The 20,307-nt window shown below is 29.2% G+C and overlaps 6 protein-coding genes across 6 annotated transcripts; 4 read left to right on the top strand and 2 right to left on the bottom strand.

Moving 5' to 3' along the window:
* Positions 1-223: 223 nt before the first annotated feature.
* FG379_001937 (transmembrane amino acid transporter) lies at positions 224-1,819 on the top strand (the record flags this gene model as incomplete). Its single annotated transcript, XM_067327540.1, has 1 exon — positions 224-1,819. The coding sequence occupies one exon, from the start codon at positions 224-226 to the stop codon at positions 1,817-1,819; it is 1,596 nt and encodes a 531-aa protein (XP_067184585.1).
* A 67-nt stretch (positions 1,820-1,886) lies between these two features.
* Positions 1,887-2,519, bottom strand: FG379_001936 (glutathione peroxidase; the record flags this gene model as incomplete). Its single annotated transcript, XM_067327539.1, has 1 exon — positions 1,887-2,519. One exon carries the CDS (start codon positions 2,517-2,519, stop codon positions 1,887-1,889), a length of 633 nt encoding a protein of 210 aa, XP_067184584.1.
* A 366-nt stretch (positions 2,520-2,885) lies between these two features.
* FG379_002003 (uncharacterized protein) lies at positions 2,886-3,251 on the top strand (the record flags this gene model as incomplete). The annotated part of the gene is made up of 3 exons (XM_067327606.1): positions 2,886-2,922; positions 2,999-3,084; positions 3,144-3,251. 3 exons carry the CDS (start codon positions 2,886-2,888, stop codon positions 3,249-3,251), a joined length of 231 nt encoding a protein of 76 aa, XP_067184651.1.
* A 164-nt stretch (positions 3,252-3,415) lies between these two features.
* Positions 3,416-4,399, bottom strand: FG379_002002 (uncharacterized protein; the record flags this gene model as incomplete). The annotated part of the gene is made up of 1 exon (XM_067327605.1): positions 3,416-4,399. One exon carries the CDS (start codon positions 4,397-4,399, stop codon positions 3,416-3,418), a length of 984 nt encoding a protein of 327 aa, XP_067184650.1.
* A 528-nt stretch (positions 4,400-4,927) lies between these two features.
* FG379_002001 (C-type lectin-like domain containing) lies at positions 4,928-7,222 on the top strand (the record flags this gene model as incomplete). Its single annotated transcript, XM_067327604.1, has 1 exon — positions 4,928-7,222. One exon carries the CDS (start codon positions 4,928-4,930, stop codon positions 7,220-7,222), a length of 2,295 nt encoding a protein of 764 aa, XP_067184649.1.
* A 571-nt stretch (positions 7,223-7,793) lies between these two features.
* On the top strand, positions 7,794-20,288 carry FG379_001990 (uncharacterized protein; the record flags this gene model as incomplete). Its single annotated transcript, XM_067327593.1, has 1 exon — positions 7,794-20,288. The coding sequence occupies one exon, from the start codon at positions 7,794-7,796 to the stop codon at positions 20,286-20,288; it is 12,495 nt and encodes a 4,164-aa protein (XP_067184638.1).
* Positions 20,289-20,307: the final 19 nt, after the last annotated feature.

The following is a 20,307-nucleotide window of genomic DNA, read 5'->3' as shown; positions in this document are numbered from 1 at the left end:
ATAATACCGCCATTTCCCTGTAAACTAGTTAATGGATAATTATATCAATGTCAGGTTAAAAGTAAGTTAATAATTAGAAAGATGCGCCTACTGGAGTAGAAAAAAATTTTATGTAATATATTACAAAATTTTGAGTAGTTGTTTGTGATAACCACATACATTTTATTCATTCGGTGTTCATATAAATCGTGGTTCAGCTTTTAAGTAGTGTTCGACTTTAAAAATGACAGACGGAGATAATTTTATATTTGCCAGTAAGGCATTTGCAACTATGACAGCAGGCTGTCTCGGTTCAGGTGTTGTTTTCTTAACATACGGTATGAAGATGGCAGGACTCTTTGTAGGTATTTCTACATTGATTATTTGCGCGTTTGTATCGATAGTAACACATTCTATATATGTTGTTGGTTCATTGGAGTTGGGGGCAGTTGACCTTTCGACCTTATTGATGAGAGCCTCTGCATATAAGAAGATTGGTGAATTTTTGTCAAGAAGGAAGAGCGCAGAAGATAACAAAGAGGATTTGGAAAAATTAAACAATTCACAGAATCTTGTTTTAACACGAAATGAAGTGGAGGAAATGAGACAAAATATGAAATTTCATTTTAAGTCTATTTCTATTATTTGCTTCTTATCTATGGCATACGCAGTCCCAGTTTACTTCATATTACTTCGCTCATTCACTGAAGATCTAATTACTCACGCAATATTCACGTTTCCAGAAGTAAAAATATTAGGATACCTCAAAGATCATTATGTTCTTTCAGCAATTTATTTCTTAATGATATTGCCATTTGCATCTAAGTCTAGAATAACGGAATTGGACTTTTTAGGATGGTTTTCAGTAGTATCATTTTTTACATTGGCCTCTGTTATTGTAATAAGAACAACATTAGTGCCATATACGGGACCAATGCCACCTGTAACTGACGTCGTTCATTTTTGGCCAAATCACGGAGCATTGTCTGCATTCAAGATGTTCACATTTGGTACATATGCATTCTTGTGTCATTGTTTGGTTGTTCCTGCAGTATTAAATGTAAATAATTGCTCTACAAAAAGATGTATTGCCGTTATTTCTTCGTCATTTGCGTTCTTGTGTGCCTTTTCATTGGCCTTGACTGTATCAGCATATTCGTATTATGGTGAAGCAGTAAAAGAGAATATTACTCTCAACTTCTCACCATGTGATATTTTTATGGGATTTTCCAGGATTTTAAGTTGCATATCACTTTGCGTTATAATTCCTTTGTTCTCAGTTTCAATTTGCAACTTTATTATTCACGACATTGGTCTCATTAATTACATGGCTGACCTCGCAGTTGAAGATGCTTTTCAAACAATATTCAAAGATAGAGACGAAGAGAATGGTCACTTTGTGTTGAAAGTGAGGGACAACGAAAGTGTAAGCAGTGTACTTACTGATTTGAAAACAATAATGAGAGGTAGAAAAGCAAGAACAATAGAATCAGACGCCGGCAACAACATAGATAATTTAAAGAGTAATTCTGGAATTGACAAATCAAGGTCTGAGAGGTTGGAATCTCGGAGATTCCTGATTTCTGTAGTTTTGCTGCTGACGTGCATATTCCTCTCTCACGTAGCAAAAACATGTACACAATATGTCGAATTGTTCTGCGGATACATTGATGCATTTACTGCATCAATCTATCCATTATTTATTTACATTATCATTTGGAGAAGAAACAAATCTCCTTTTTTCAACTTTGCAGTGATTTTGGCATGCTGTATTTCAGCAGTCGGACCGATTTTATCTTCACTCGTAACTACTTATGAGCTATTTGTTCCTGATTCCTAAATGGAAAGGACAATCGCCACTTAGTTGTACCAATGAAAATTAAGTTGTTTCTACCTCGTTTTCTTACTTATCTTTTTATTTCGCACATATCTCCCATTCCATCTGAGATCTGCCTATAATTACTATCGTATTCTCTGAACATTTCCTCGTAATTACTTACATTCAGTTCCTGCGCGATTGTAGGTATTAGCTCATTTGGCTCTGTTCTAGTACCTCTGAACGCAATTACTTTTCCCTCTTTATTCAATAAAAATCTAGAGAAGTTCCATTTTATTGGCAGTAGCTGATTTTTTGTTGAGTCATAAAGTTCAGGAGTTTCTCTTTTCAATTTTTGAACTAATTCAAGCGCATCATTTCCATTAACCTTACATATTTCCATTATTGGAAATTCTACTTTGTAGGAATCCGTAAACTTTCTTATATCTGCCGGATTGTTATACTCCTGACCCATAAATTCTCTTGAAGGTAAACCAATGATTTCAAATCCAAAAGGTTTAAAAACATTGTACATTCTTACCAATTGTTTGTAGTAAGATTTAGAATAACCACACTTAGAAGCAACATTTGTCACAAGTACAACCTTTCCACGTAACTGTTCCATGGGAAATGAAACACCTTCAAGCGTCCTCAAAGTATATGAGTATACAGAAACAGACGTTAGATCTTTGTTGATGTTAGTTGGAGATAAAAAGTTACCCATTTTTCAATACAACTATTCATTTATTGGTGAATATGTAAATCGCTACAGATACATAATAATTCATACAGCGGGAAAATATTTTTGTGCGAAATTGAGATTTCAAAAATTAGTAATACATAAACAAAGGCCTTAAGCCTGCTGAATTTGTTTCAACTTTTATTTTTAATTTCGTTGTTAGTCTTGTCACAATAACCAAATTAGAGAAATAATCTACGACAAGAAGGTTAAGTTACGCTTATTTTTCGCAAATTTTGATCCTATATGTATTTTGTAACATTTGAGTTGGAGGACAAAGACAGACAAATCAGTATAATTAGTAAATTTCGTAATTAATTCAACATATTTCAAATAGATTAGTTGGTTAAGATGCAGGAAGATCAATCTTTGGAGGAGTTTAGGGGTGGTAAGTTAATTATTTTAATTGATAATTACTGTTATTACAGATATGAATGAATGAATTTAATAACTAAAATGATTAGCTGTCAGGTCACAACTCGAGAAAAAGGGAGTTTTGGATGAAGTTAGGGCAAAACTAATGGCAGAAATACTTTATTCTATGACAGAGGTAAGATTGGAATAAATTAATTTCAACATATTTGATTTATATTATTGTTCAGAACGAAGATGGTTCCAACTATAAAGAGGTATCTGAAGAAAACATTATTCTTAATTCACTTATTCTGGAATACTTATCTTTCAATGGGTTCAAGAATAGCGAATTGGTGTTTCTAAAAGAATCGGGGATGAGTTTGGAAGAGGGTGGAGATGGAAGAAAAAGATTATTAAGTAGAGAAGAGCTAATAAAGATGCTAAAAACTGAAGAAAAAAGCCGATTACCTATTTTGCATTCATTAATAAAATAATAAATAAAAGTGAATTGTTTCTTTTAACTAGTATTATTCATGTTCTGGTGAAATGGATTTTAATCCAAAATAAATATCAATTTCGTCACTAGATATTACATCCTCCTGTCTATTTGATATAAGTTTTTCAGACGCAACAGCTCTATATAGATAATCACCGATTATTGGGGTAATTGGGGAAACAAATTTTTTGAATGCCTCAACCATTTCCTTTGATTGATTAATGGATGTTAGATCCATGACTTGATCTGAATTGTTTTGGTTATTTATTGTGGGCCTAATTTGGTCATCTGATTTTTGATTGTTTAGAAATAATGTAATTCCAAATACTAAATTAACAAAGTTGTTTAGTAATTTGATGAAAGGATGCGTACCGATAACTCTTAAATTGCCACCATTTATATCCTCAATATAAGATTTAAGAAGAGGAATAAAATATGAAGGCTTCAGTTCAAGCTCTAATTCATATGACTCATGTTGCTTGTAACATCTTCTACTTTCGATTTGAATTACATGTGTTGTGTCCAGGACAAAATTTGAAACCTCGAGCGTCTCCCTCTCTCTTCTTCTTTCTAATATACATGAATTTTCTATTGGGCCGTGAATCGAGTTCAATATCTCTGTTTGATTCTCTTTGTGTTCAATATTCACTGCTATTCTAAAATCTTTTAAAGAAGTACCATTACTAATGTACTTGTTTTCGAAATCTAAGTTATGACATGGGGAGTAAAAGTCAAAAATTGCAACCTTTTCTTTCCAAATAGAATCAATGGGCTTGTCTTTTTCAGTTTTTGGTGCCACGTAACTTAATCTAATGGCTGATTTATCATCGCGAACATCTTTTTTAGGATTGTTTACGTAGTAGTCATTGGTATTCCTTTTTTTAATTATGAAAGGGATCTTGGATTCATCAAAATTTTCCTTTAATTCGCTCATAACTGAACTCATTTGCCATTTTTCAACTCCTGGAATAAATCTGTATTGGAATTCCTTTTCAGTTGGTTGTAATAAAGTCATTCCCTCACAAGGGAGGGCCACTCTTTCTTTAGTAAATTCATTTATTATTGCTCCTATACGCCCTTCAATCTACAAAAAAAGAGGAAGTAAACATAGATTGTAAAATAAATCAAGGATAATGTTTCAACAGTACCTCCAAACTAACATTTCCATCCTGTTCTAATAGTTCAGGAGATGCTTCAACGATATCTACAATAGATTGAGCAATAAACTCAATTTCGGGATTACACCCAGTTGAAAATGATCCGTCCTACAAATAATACAAATTAAGATTTACACTATTATTTTCAGTCTGTAACTTACTAGTAGTTCGAATTCGTCATAATTCATTTTCATGTTTATTAAAACTCATAAAGCTCATATTCCAACTTTATATGGCGCCATAATCATTAACAACTGTTATAGTATGATAAATTATTAACATGCAAAGTCACATATTTCTGAGGACTGAAATATATTCTATAAAATTAAACCAAAGTAAAATGAGATATAAACTAGCTAAATGAAGATTTATTGAGATTACTATTTATGAAGTTTCTTAGAGTTATTTTTAATGACTTTTTGGGTAAGTTTAATGTTATTAATAGTCATTTAGAAACAAATGTATTAATGTTTGTTATTGTAGTTTTAATAATTTTAACATTAAGTTTATTTGCATATGGAAGAGTATATAGACAACGAGATAAAGTTAAGCAAGCAAAGTGTCCGAATGGTTGGGTTTCTAATAATGAAAAAACAAGATGTTTTAAGTTATTAACATTTGAAAAGTCAAAAACGTTTTCTCATGGGTTTAAATTATGCAATGAACTTGGAAGTACAGAAATACTGACTTATGGAGAAAATGGAACTGTTGAGAGGGATAGATACCCCGTTACATTAGCGACTGTTCACAAGAAGTCAGATGATGAGGCAATAAAAAAGGTATTGGAAATAAATTCAGGAAATATAAAAACAATTGATGGTTGTTTTGTGGGGTTGAGAAAATATGCATTTTTTAAGTATCCTCCTGGTTGGTACTGGATAGATAGTAATAAACAACTTGAAATAAGAGAATCCAATATAGAATGGACATCAAATTATAATGCTAATTGGTTAGTTAAATTTAAATTCCCCTTTGAGAAGTGTGGATTTTATGACAGTGGAGGTCTCGGAAGGAGACCATGTTGGCTTATTGACTCAGAACTTTCCTGTGCTGTTTGTGCCACTGTAGCCTATGATTCTGGTGGTCTAAATCCAAGTAAATATCTTGAACTTATTAAGCAAGCCGACGACATAATAAGTAAAGAGCCAAAATTAGATTCACAAATTTATAGTAATTTAAATTGTTCTGACCCTTTAGCAAGTAATTCTGTTATTTTGTGTCAAAATGTTTCAAGTATTTTGAATTCAACTTGGAACAATTACCATAATTCCATGATGTATCCAGAAACTATTATAAATTGGAGGGAAAATGAAGAAAAACAAATAATCATAGCGAATGATTTGAACAAAAGTCCAACCAATAGCAGAAAAAAAACATTTGTTTGGGATCAAGATTTTGATCTTAGTCCTGCTTTATCTGATGAATTGAAATTAGAAAGCCTGAATGCTCAACCAAGGTTTTATGCTATCGAAAATAATTCAGAGGTTGAAAACTCAGATAAACAGCTTATTTCAAAACAGAGTTCAAGTTATATTGGGGACATTTTGCTACCTATTACAAAGACAGTTCCAGATTATTCTAATAGGGGAAGTAATAATAAAATACATTCGTCAAACAAAATTGACTCAATGATAAACTTTAGTGATGAATTATCTTCCGAAAGAATAAAATTGAATAACGGTAGTAATTTAAAACCAACAAATACCGAAAAAACACCATCATTGGAACCATTATCTTCAATAAAAGTATTTACTTCAAATAATACAAGTACTACTACAAGCACAACTAGTACTAGCAGTAAAATGGAAACGGGTGATTACGAGACAATGAATGATTTAAGTGAGGAAAATGTGTTAAATTTTGATTTAGATGAGGAATCATCGCAATATGAAAGTTCATTTGAAGTAAAAAACAGAGCTTCAACAGATAATGTTAGGACAAATAATTTTGTCAAATACAATAATATTAACAATCAAGGATATACTATTCCGAAGTTTGTAGATAATAGTGAAAAAGAGTCTGAAAGCTCACTACTTGGATTTGGTGCAGGTGAATCGGTGAGTAAACCTGAGAATAAAGTTAAACATGGAGTGGATGTAAAACAGGATAAAAAAGAATCAAAAGAAAAAGTAAAAAAATCAATTGAAATGGATTCACATAGAAATGAAAGCAATGGTAATTGGATTTTGATATTTGCGATAATTACTGGAATTATTTTGTTACTGTTATTATTACTATGTATCATATTGTTATTAATAAAAAAGAATAAAGATGAAAGTATGAATGTAGGAAACATTCATACTTTAAAAAATGAAAAAGAATCTGAGTTACAGTTGACAACTATACAACCAATTTTTGGGAAAAAAAATTCAAAAGCATTACCACTTAACAATCAAATATTGAATCACGAAGTTAATTTAACAAAGTCTGAAAAAGGTGTTTTATCAATTGAAGATACGAGTTTTTCGCCAGAATACATGAATGCTTCAGACTCTATGGAAGAAAGTAAATCCATTCCTTATTATATAGCACATTCTCAGGCAAACACTCTTCAGTTACATTCCGAAAATGGTATTACTGTGAACTATGACACTAGAGCACATATAAACAAAAACAGCTTTATAAAAAGTCCGAAATATCACGAATTTTATTATTCTGAAGCGAATAAAAGAAACGAATAATTCTATTAGACTATAAATACAGTTTCATTTAAACATCGAATTTTTATTTGTTTAATAAACTATTAGGGTTTACAAAAAAATTATCTTAAGATGTAATAGAGTTTGTTTTTCAAAAAAAAGTATTTTCTCTTTTATCTATAGGCACTCTTTTAATAATTAAACCAAAATAGTGAGTCCTGGAATTGTTATACAATTTTATATTTAGTTAACTTAAATACGTAGGATACAACAAAACCTCCAATGGAAGCCAAAATGTTTTGTAAACAGTAATTCAACTAGATTAGTCTTAGAATGAACAGAATGACAAGATATCATGTATATTATTTTACTTTTATCCTCAAATCATGAAATTTATTGTGAATTAATTCTAATATCATCGCCCCACAGCTGCAAAAATAACCATAAAACTTGCATGCTGACAAAAAGGCGGGAAGAAGAATAAAACAATCATTTCTATTATTTTCTTTTCAATAAAATTTAAATAAAATATAAAAATATTTGGTTTGAAAATAGGCATATAAATAAGGATAGAGGTGTCAGTGATGATAGAAAAATAGATTAAAGTTGAGTAATGAAGCGAGCAGCGTCTCGTGTATCTAGATTTATAGCAAAATGGGCAACAACATTTATAGGTAAATATTTAGAAAATGTTTCGGAGGATAGTTTTGAATTAGGTTTGAATTCAGGGAAATTACAACTTAAAAATGTTAAAATAAAAGAAGGTTTTATTGAACAACTAAATATACCTGTAAAAGTGACGCACGGATTCATTGAAACAATTAACATTTCAATACCTTATGGTAATATTTTAAGACCAGGTAGTAGTTCACCATTAGTAGTGGAAATAGATGACTTAAGTTTATCAGCTAAATTCATTGGAGAGGAAAAGTTTGATACAAACAAAATTGAAAATTTCTTAATAATGGAGAGATTAAGGTTAATTGAGCATTGGAATATTCGTTTTATGACAGAATTGGCTGAAGATGAATATTTTACATTGAAAGGAAAAAGAAATTTGGGCGGAAGTAAACCATTTATAAGCAGGATAGTCTCAGTATTAATTCAGGATGTGAGGTTGAAATTTAGGAGAATACATATAGTCATGGAAGACATTGTAAATAAAGACTCTTATTGTGGATTAGTATTAAATTCATTGGAGGTTTGCTCAATTCCGAATTTAGAACAGGTACTTGTTAATGGAAAGAGTTCAGAAACAAATCCATCTGACAAGGATGAGCCTGGACCAGGCCTTATTAGTTACTATGAGGAACAATTAGATTTAGTTAAGGAATTGTTTGATACAAGAACCGAATGTTCAAACTCGAAATTATTTGAGCCATTCTTTCGAAAAGATGATTCAAATGATTTCTCATACAGATTACTTGATTTAAACGGATTTTCTATTTATTCTGGTACTAAGAAGGCTAATGAAAGGCTTGAGAACAATACAATAGGAGAACAAAGTCCTGTAATTCATCCTTTTTGTTGTAAGTTGTTGTTGAGGCAGAGGAAGGATTTATTTGGGACATCAACCAAACCAATATATACAATTTATGGAGTATTGGAGGAAATATATGTCACATTATCTGAACAAATAGTGACTCAATGTGGTAATTTTTTGAAGCACATTCAAATATTTAATAAATATATTGAAATAGGGAAACAATCTCTAGAGAGAAAATTCTTATATAGGCCTAGCGTACCGGTTCATAACAATGCAAAACTTTGGTGGAAATATGCTGTTGGCTGCATAATAAGAAGAAGAAAAGAAAGTATAGGTGGTGGCGTTATTGGAACTAATAACTCAAGTTCTTCAAATTTATTTATACGCCTGCAAGAAGAATTTATAGAAGCCAAAATACTGATGTATTGCAGAGAGTATACACAGAAATTTCATGACTATTTTGATAATAACATGAAAAATACACCAATGAATTCCTTTTTTGATGGTGGATTGTTTAATGACTTGCTATTGGATTTCTCAAGACAGCATTCAGAGTATTACTTAACAAGAATACCTTTTTCGAGATTTGTATCACTACATACATCCTTAGTACATCAATATGTTGGAAAGAAGTTGGAAATACATTTATATAGGAGAAAATCGGACCAGATGGAAACATTATCAGGTGGAATAACAACAGGAAACTGGATTCAATGGCTTTTTAATTTACATAGAATATCCTCTCCTAACAATGAAGGTGAGATATTCTATGATGCAAGTGAAGAGAGTAATGAATTATTACTTGAAAGTAGCTATTCTTCACTTTCAAATGAAAAAATGGAGCAAACTAATCCAAACGAATCTATTGAATTTGACGAGTCTTATTTTTTCTCTAAAGGAGCTGAAAACGGATGTATCATTGAATCCGAGGATGATTCCAAATTTTACGATTGTAATTCTGATGAATTTGAATATTGTGGATTATTTGATTCGAATATAAATGAGTATGAAGGAAGTATTCAAAAGAAGGGTGTAAATTATTCTATAAATAACAATTTATCACTAACAACGAAGTTATTTGGGGTAAATTCAGATGTTCCATTTATTGTTTTTAGGGTACTTTTGAGAGAAACTAAATTGGAAGTAATAATAGGGGATGAGAGGGGAAATTGCATTAGTAAATCTGTTCCTGAAATTACAGATGAAGGAAAAAACGTGTTATTGGGGAAATTAAAAAATTTCGGGCTTGAATATATTCAATCTGACTCGAGACTTTCTATTCTTTCTCTATTAGAAGAATTTGTTCTTGATTATTCTAGTTCTAATGGCGATATTTATCATTTAATATATGCAGATAATTCAAAAACAAGCAGTAGCAACAATATGTGGTTTACCTTTTATTATTTATCTAGGATTAGTTCAATATGTAGTATTCCACAAAATTCCTCAAGAAGGAGGAGCTCTCTAAGCCAAAGTTCTGATTTTTCAATAGATAAAACTATATCAGCAAAAATAGAAAATTCATTTCAAGATAATAAGACTATCATTAAAATTAATGTAGAGAAATGCTATATGAATATTTATTCACACATTATTTCAATAATTGTAGGTTTCACAGACAAATATAAGTTTATCAGAAGCGATACAAATGTGAAGAAAAAAATAAAAAAAGAACATAAAAGTACAGAGAGTAATAATGGAGGAATGTTTTTAATAGACTCTTCAATTATGGATGTTGATATTCAAATAGAAACTCCAATATTGATATTTTGTCATGAGAACGACAACAAGGAGATGATGTATGGTGTGATTAGTTTCGGCAAAATTTCAATTTCGAATAATGAAAATTTTGCAGTAAAAGATGTTATTGATGAAAGTGGATTGGAGTTGCAAAACTCAAAACAAGAAGGTAGCTTTGACTATCAAAGCGTTGGAAGTAAAACAAACATGGTTTCTCCATATTATAGATACGTTCTATCTGAAAATGTCATTTACTGGTTCAAATGCATTCATCACCAAAGTTATTTTGTGAGAATTGAAGAAATATATGTATGCATATACAAGAATATTCAACCAAGTTTTTTTATTAAAGAGAGTCGCGAGTTGAATTTTAAAGATAATGATGAATACAAAGAATACAGAGCAGACAAAATAAATGTTGATTCATCAAATTCATATAGGCTTTTTAGTATAGACTTTATTGATATAAGATTTAATTTGCTTTCATATAAAAAGTACAATATGGTTGATGAGACTTGGATAAAATATATTAAATTATTTAGCGTTTTAACGCAATTAGATCCATTATCGACTGAGTTATTTGACGAGAAGTCATTTATGAGTTTGGTGCTATCTACAAATTCCGTTTATTTAGATTCAAAACCGTCAAAATTTGGAAATAGCGAAGAATTTCAGCTTGAGGATAATTTACAAATAGTTTATTCTTCAATTCAAATAAATAAAATCACATCTAACTTTAACCCAGCACTTTATCAGAGTCTATACAAAACTGTAGTGAGGTGGATACAGGATTCTAGATTGGACAAATACTTTGTTTTTAACAATAATATCACAAGAGAAAAAGAATTTAAAATGTTCAAACTTGGACTAAATATTCAATTCTCTTGGTATATTCAACTAAATAATTTATTTTTTGATTTAGTTTCAGAAAAAAAATCAATTATAAGTTTAAAAACTAACAATATTCAAATTTTATATTTTATATATGATCATCATAATAATTTGAACACATCAATTGGTGATTTATCATTTAATTACTTACTTAATGATGGAATTAATAAAGATGATAGTATTATTCCACTGTTATATATAGGCCACTTTTGTAACTTTATATGTTTTCCAACAACTCAATTCCATTTTATTACGAGAGAGTTTGGAAAAGCTTCATTATCTGGAAACAGGGATAGTAATTTAATTAATAGTTTTATTAGTAATGACACAAGAATAAAGTTTGATTCTGAATCTATTGTTTTATATTTAAGACCCTTGGTAATTTACGAAATAGTAAATATAATCAATACTTTACTTCCAAAAACTACTTATAATGACAATAATAATAATTTCAATTCGATAATGGTTATTAACCACAAAAACAATTCTAGATGTTCATTTTTAGGTGATATTAAGAGTTTTGAGTTGATAGCTTTTCAAAAAGATACACAATTTTTGAAAATAAACTTCTGCAATACAATCTCAATGTATGAAAAGGACACACAGAAGGAAATAGATATTAACATTAAAAGTTTGGAATTATATAACATTTATAACGAAACAGATATATGTTTTTTAGATTTCAAATCAAATATTGTGGATAAAGACGAATATGATTGCACTTCGTCATATTTAAAAATAAGGATTATTTCACATGAAGCAAAAGATTTATTAAATGATATAATCCACAAAAATATTAGGAACTTAATATCAACGTCGGAGATGCTAGTTGAAGCTCAGAACATCTCGATGGTTCTTTTTTTAGATATATTTTTACACAATATTTATTATTTTGGAAATATAATGGATAACGTTCAGTTTTTATTAGATTCATCAGAAGATCGTAATAAAGATGAAATGGAAGTAGTTTCAGTCCCTTTAAGAGATGTGGTTGTTAAAAATAGTAAAATAATAATACCATGTGGGACGTTAGAGTCGAATTCAAGGGACACAAAGGGGATCATGTTGAATTTTGATTTATTTAATTTCAATAATAAATATTTGATATATGATTCAGGTGAACATAGAGTCTGTGTTCTTATGTTTAGATTATTAAATATTGAGTTAGAATATATAAATAATTTAATAAGTCAAAATGGACTGACTCATTTTAACAATTATGAATATGGGATTGTAATGGGATTTATACCAGATTTCAACTTTCATATTAGAAAGTACCAAAGTGATGATGAAAAATCAGGATCTTTTGATATGAGTTGTTTTGTTGAATCTAAATCGATTAAAACATGGTTAAATTTGTCACCTAAAACTTTATCAGCACTTATAGATGTTTTTACAAATAATTTACTTAAATATGATGATTATGCATTAAAACTGAATGATATATCTTGTGGCACCCTATCTGATCAAAATTTCATTAATTGTTTAAATAAAAATAGCCTCAAAGTGAAGAAATATATAAAACAGGTGTTTAACTGCAAGTATTTAGGGAAACCATTGCTTGAATTTCAAGGAAGAATGATAGAAAGAATTTATTTTATTGAATACGACGATACAATACAACCAAGCCATTCAATTAATATCTTTTTCCCAAGTATGAAGTTACGTTTAGTGAATGAATGTAGATTTTTGAATGACAAAGAAGAAAATATATTGGCTACAATAAATATGGATGAAATTAATGTTTTTTTCACTAAATTTATTCAGAAGAAAATATTTATGTTTAATTTATGTATAATGAGTTTTAAATTAGAGGATAGAAACAACTTTTATTTATCAATATTAAATAATGATAATTGCGAAAATAAAGTTTGCGTGGAAAATACTAAAACAAGTATTGAGATACTTTTAAATGATCATTACTTTACAGTTCTAGATAAGAAATCATACATCGAAAAATATTTTAGTTATACAAAAAATAATGCAGATAGCGAAAGTTATCCTTTAGAGGTATTCTATTACTATTCATTTGGAGATAAAAATGATGAATTAAAAAACAATGAATATAATGTAAATAATTTAGGGGACAAGGTATATTATGCTAATTGGAAATTAAACATTAATTCTCCAAAGTTGAGAGTGGACAGTAGGATGAAAGCACTATCAAATATGTATAAGTGGTATTCAGATTATTGCTCAATAAACAACATGAAAGCTAAAACAAAATCAAAGGATATTCCAACTATTGAGGAAGAAAATCTTATTGTTGACAAAATCTTGAATATAAAAAGATCAAATTTTACACTATTACATGATAATAACGCAATAAATATTAAGAGTTCATACGAATTGAGTTATGTAACAAAAAAAGAGTATTGTTTAGGTGACATTCCAAAACCGAATAACGAGGCTAATTTGCGAGTTGTTGTAATGGATTCGTACTTGAAATTTAACATTCAGGGATTTGAAGAATTATCAATTTGGGAAAAGTTTGAATTACAGATAATATATAATGTAGTGAGTGACATAAATATTGAGGGCAAACATGGTAAAGTAAGGAAAAGTACAAAAATAGTTACTCTACCGAACACAATATATATATACAACCCTCATTTTCATCGAATATATGAGATACTTGAATATTGTCAAAATAATGTTAATTTCATTTTATGTAGAGGAAATTCGGTTGAAATTAGTAAAATAAATAATGGAAAAAATTTAGCATTATTATCTCCATTTAATTATATTGAGTCAAGCATCAATATAATAATTCAAAATTCAAAATTTATATTATTAAATTCAATAGATGGTTATACAAACGTGCCTTTATCGATGTTATCTATACAGTCAAATGACTTATTAGCAGTTTTTAACGATGGTAAATTGGCCGACCCAACTTTTGTAGTAAGCAACGGTGATTTGAAATTTTGGGTTTTGAATCCAAAACATGGCTATTATGAACCAGTGATAGAGGAGTGTAACTTTAATTTGAAATACGATAAATGCTCACAAGTAGACAATTATTCTCCAAAAGGAAAAACATTGGGTAGGATAACAAAAAAATTGAACATGAATTTTCCAACAGTATTAAGCATAAATTCATCACCAATATTACTAAAAACACTGACGAAACACTATTACTACTGGGAAAATCATTTTATATCGCCAAATAATGGTTTTAGACAATTTGAGCCACTAAAAATAATCAATAAAACAGGATATGATATAAAAATAATAGGTTATAATAATTTTGAGAGTTACAATGATAACCTAAACAACAGTTTTTCTTTAGTATTAGTTAAAAATGAAAAGAAGTCTGTTTACAAGTATAACAATTGTCTACAATCAATGAGCGTGTTTTTATTGGATATATTGATTGGAGAATTGGACACTACTAACGAAAAGAACGAAATAGACAAATATTGTTTAAGTGAAAATACTTTTAAAACGATATTTAAAATAAACAAAGTAGTAAATATAGATAGATGCGGATTTTTTGCGTTACCTATCAAGGCATTGGATAATAATAAATCAAAATTTTTACTCTGTGAGAATCCGTATTTATTCTTTAATATTGAAGACGATATTAATGATTTAGGAATACAGAAAGTAATAACAATTTCAAGCCAGGTTGAATTACATAATGAATTAGATTTTTACCTGGAGATCGCATTAAATGAAAACGGAAATAATTTGAATCAAGTAATCCGATGCAATGAAAACACAAGCATTCCAATTATTACGAGTAAAAGTGATAATGACAATAATATTTACTATAGAGGTCTAAAGACAGGTAACATGGTGGAAAAAGATACTGATTTTAACATAAATGAGTATGATATATTTCCACTGTTCAATGTTTTCAATAATAGAGAGGAATATAGGAGTAATTCAAATGCATATGTTGAGAAAAAGGAGAAGAGGTATATTTATCATTCCAGCTATCATGAATGTAATATATACAGTGAAAGTGGATTGCCATCTAATAGAGTTGGTTTTTATATTGTTATTGAAGGAAAAAATTATATATTCAAGAGTGTGGTTTATCACAAGTATTATGTTAAATTTAAGCCATTATTAACGCTAATTTCAACATTGCCAGTAAATTTATATTATAGAGTTACAAATATTGAATTGATGGAAAATTTGGATGAAAGAAATAATATTAGTGGTGAAGTTTTATTGCCATCTCAAAAGCAGGTATTAAGTTTTGGAATTATAGATTATTTAAGTGCGAAAAAATTGTATGTTCCATTGGACAAAAATAGTGATAGAATTGAAAAGTTTAAATTTGAATTAGGATTATTAAGAAACAATGAAGACATAAATAACAATTTTATTGTATTTTGGTCTAATGATATTGACTTATCTAAAAGTATAAAACTAGGTTATTGGAAAAATCAAAATATTATTATTGGTAATAATAAAAACAATTTTGCCTTAAATTTGGGTAATAATAATATAGTAAATGGTAAAGATCATAGTAACAATAATAGCTTTTTTTCAGTCTACAATGTTAATAGTATAAATGATAACTATCCAAATGGATGTACACTATCATGGTTGTTACACTCAAGTTATTGGTTCGATTTTCTCGGATCAAAGATAATGTCTCCAAAACAAATAGTTCTACCGGGTTTTTTACCATTTGATTCGAATTTGTATTACTATTATACGAATAGTAATTGGTTAAACTCAAAAGAAAATGTTTTTAAACATAATAGTGACTTCCCATTGGAACATACAACATTTCCATTAATTAAAAAGAATAAAACGGCAAAAAACAATATGGTAATATTAATAATAAACAATGTTCAATATTGTCTAGAACTGGGATCTATTGGTAATAGCATTTTATTTGAAGGTGGATCGGGAGATAGTAATATAAATGTGAATGAAAAGTGCATTAAAGTAAGAGATAAGTTTATGGATATTAATTTTAATGTTTTGCACAAAGAGAATAAATTAGGATTAAAATTGAGTGACAATATACAGCTGGGATTGATAGTAAAACATATATTATTGTTCCCAAAATCTGTAATATACAACAGATCGTCATATTCTGTGGAGATTGAAAGCAATCGGAATTATATAATAAATTCGAATACAATACTACCAATTATTCCAAAATATTGCATTAATAGTAATAAAGGTGAATTAACAAATGATAATTCGCATCTGTTGAGCATGAGAATTAAATCTAGGAGATACCCTTGCTTTTACTTGAATAAAAATAAGTCATGGAAGATATTGTTAATGGATGAAGATATTGACAATGAAATCAACAGAAAATACTTATTAATAACTTCAAATTACAGTGAAGTGTTGAATTTTGAGTTGTTATTGATAACAGAGAGAGGTGTGAATGACATAAATAAAGGTTTATATGATTTAAATACGAACTCGATATATATTTATAATATTTCAGGGAGGGATTTATATATTTCACAGAAATCAAACAATTCAAATGTTCAATTTAGTAATAATAATCGAATAAATAAAAATGACACAAATATAAATATTAAGGAACAATATTTTCCAAAAAATACAGTTTTGGAATTTATTTGGGTGAATAATTTTGATCCGAGAGAAATCTATATACATGATGGTAATGATAATTCAAATTTAATCAATATTGATAGTGAACATCAAGATTCTCACATTAAAGGAATAAAAAGAAAATATATAAGTATATACAATATGAATAAAAAAAGCATTAATTCCCAATTTGAAGTGTACAATTTTGGTTTATTAGATAAAAAACACTGGATAATATATAGAATATGTAGGTTTGACAGAAACAACAATTATATATTGTGCTTGTTATCATACAATCACTTCATGGACTGGTACAGTAATAGGGGACTTACGAAAAAGGCATTATCTCTATTGCAGTCGTCAACAAGACCCTCCTCATATTCATCTTCATTGTTATTGTCACCAAGTTCTGCAAATAATGATAGAAAATCGTACATTTGTGGTGGAATAACACCATCAACATCATTAAATAGATTTTCTATATACAATAATGCGTTTATGTCATCAAAAAATTATGTAATAGATGTTTATTCTTCAAAAGTAATATTATCAGCAATTTGGGACAATAATATAAATAAAAATCCTGAGGAATTGTTTTTAATAGTGTTCGATACAATTTATTGTAAATACAGTTTCTGTACTTACAAGACTTCACCACATGATTTACAAATATCACTTGGTAATCTGAAGATAGATGTACAATATAGGGACACTATATATCCGGTATTATTACAGAGATTACCATCAAGCTCCTCTAGAACTCTAAATACATTAGAGAGAAAGTTCCTGGATTCAAATGGGTGGTCAGATTTTACGTCAATTATTCCAAATAACCATAACAAACACTTAGTAAACAATGATAAATTATTACTTCCAATATTTATTATATCGTGTAATTTTAATTTTGATGATATAATATCTGGCAACCTAAGTACTATAGATAGTTGTAATGACAATGAATATGAAGATAAAAATGGGAGATCAAAAAGTGAAGATAGTAATTTTGGTTCAGACAATTACTTTGTTGATAATTATTTATATGAGATCAAGGACTATATAAATGATAGTGAAATTAATTATCCTTTTAGTGTGAATTTGATTTTTAAGAATGAAAATAAATTTAAGAATACAAAGAGCAACCACAGAAGTAATAACAATATTCGTATTGTTACAATAAACTATTTGTTAACTAGATTAATGGGAATAAATATATGTTTTGATACACATTTTATTTATACATTAACTATGTTTATAAATCAAATTAAAGATATTTTTGATGATAAAGTTACAAGCGACAATAGTAACGATGTTGGGAATGAAGATTCAAACGAGGATTATGATGAGTACAATATTATTGACAAAAAAGACATTATTAAACAGTTTTCTATAAAACACTCAATCACAGACAAAATATTTATCAAAAACTTTAAAATATATCCGATGGTCATTCATTTAACTTTTAATTTAAATATGTTAAAGTCATATTTCACCTCCCCGTCTACAACAACATCTCCTTTAATTCAGAGCAGTAATAATCATAATCATAATTTACTTAAGAATTTAAATATAACAAAAATTCTTGAACAATTTGCCCATAACTTTGGTATGATATTCTCATCACTAATTCGTTCTATAACTACAATTGAAGATGCACCACTTTGGATAAATCAATTTGAACTAATTAAAAGTGAGAATTTGACAAAAATAATGGAGAAGATTAGAAAACACTATGAACACGAGTTATATTCTCAATTATATGTAATAGCAACATCTCTGGGTTCTGTTGGGAATCCTGTAAATTCGTTCACAAATATAGGAGCAGGAATAGGTGATTTGTTCTATGAACCTATATATGCTGTAACATCTGGAAGAAGTGATTACAATACTAATAGCAATAATGCTAGTGGTAATGTCACTACCAGCAGCAGCACTAGCAATTTCGCAAATAATATTGGAACGACAAACAATGGAGTTAATACCATCCTCAATAGTTCTTCGAATAACGCAAACAATATAAATGTAGTTACAGGAGTTAAAAAAGGCATCGAATCATTCATGAATCATTCTGTATTTGGTACATTTCAAGCAATCTCAAAAGTGGCAGGAACGGCTAGTCAAATAGCAGGTGCATTAACTATGGATGAAAAATACATGGAAGAAAGGAGGCGATTTGTTCATGGTCAACAACCTAAGGATTTAATGGACGGTTTAACTATAGGAGCTCAGGCATTTGGAAAATCGGTTACAGATGGTCTTTCCAGTTTGGTTGGTGAGTTAGTTGACGGCGCAACGACAGGCAATCCTAACTCCCTTGCATTGGGACTAACTAAAGGTTTAGTTGCAGCGGTTGTTAAGCCAATCACAGGCGTGCTTGATTTCACTCAGAAAGCTGCACAGGGAATTCAAAAAGCCTCTACTGTTGATAGAATCGGAAACACTGATAGAACTCGCATTCCACGTATATTTTATTCTAAACATCATATTCTGGTTCCTTATTCACGTTACCATTCATTTTTATTTGGATTAATTAAAAACATTGAAGATAACAACAAAAATTCAAATAATAAATCTGATATTTCCGGTGGTGTTAATCAAAGAGATAACAATGGTAGAGTATTAAATGGGATATTACATATATCAACAGTATTTTGTGATGAATCTAGAATAGCCGTTGTTACTAATGAATCATTTATGGTATTAAAAAATAAGGATGAAAAAATAAGTCAAGAACCAGACAGTTATAATAATATCATTATTGACTATTACGTTAAATTAGAAAATATCCAATATATAGTTACCGGTACCTTGATTAAAACAGTATCATCCTCTTCTAATGTCAACAGAAATGCAGGCATATATTCCGAAATATTTGGATCTCCTAGATACAAAAACATTAGTAATCACTATCTTAAAAACAACCGTGACATTACCAACGTGAGGAACAATTTGGATATTAATTCCTTTTCTGTTAGTGGTAGTAAAGAGGAAAAAATTAAAGTATGTGACTCAATATTTGATAACAGTAACAACAAAGGATGCTTTAACACTAAATTAATTAAAGGCTATGGATATGTATTGAAGGTTGAAGATATATACCCAAAACCGTGCAATGAAATAGAAGATGGTATGTTTAATGAAATAATCTCGAATAACAAACTTATGTTTGAGATAATAATGCAAATGCAAAATCACTGTGAAATAGCACCACCGTCTCAACAACAATCCATTATTACACTTTCGAATAATGATAAAGTATTGTTATCTCCAAGGAAAAAGAAACTAGGTAATAACAATTCACTTGGTTCATACAATTTAAACAATAGAGGAAGTGAAATACCGAGCATGATCATTATTACTCATCCAAAAACGCCATTACCTCATTATAAGTGGATTGAATGCAATCAGCGTAGTGATTTATGTAAATTGAAGAATATTTTGTGTTCTCTAATATAACTTTAACCGAGTTACATAT

Source organism: Cryptosporidium bovis (genome assembly GCF_009768925.1).
Source record: "Cryptosporidium bovis isolate 45015 chromosome Unknown contig_28, whole genome shotgun sequence".
NCBI lineage: Eukaryota > Apicomplexa > Conoidasida > Eucoccidiorida > Cryptosporidiidae > Cryptosporidium > Cryptosporidium bovis.
Note: the sequence above shows the minus strand (reverse complement) of the source record. Positions and strands in the feature narration are given on the sequence as shown.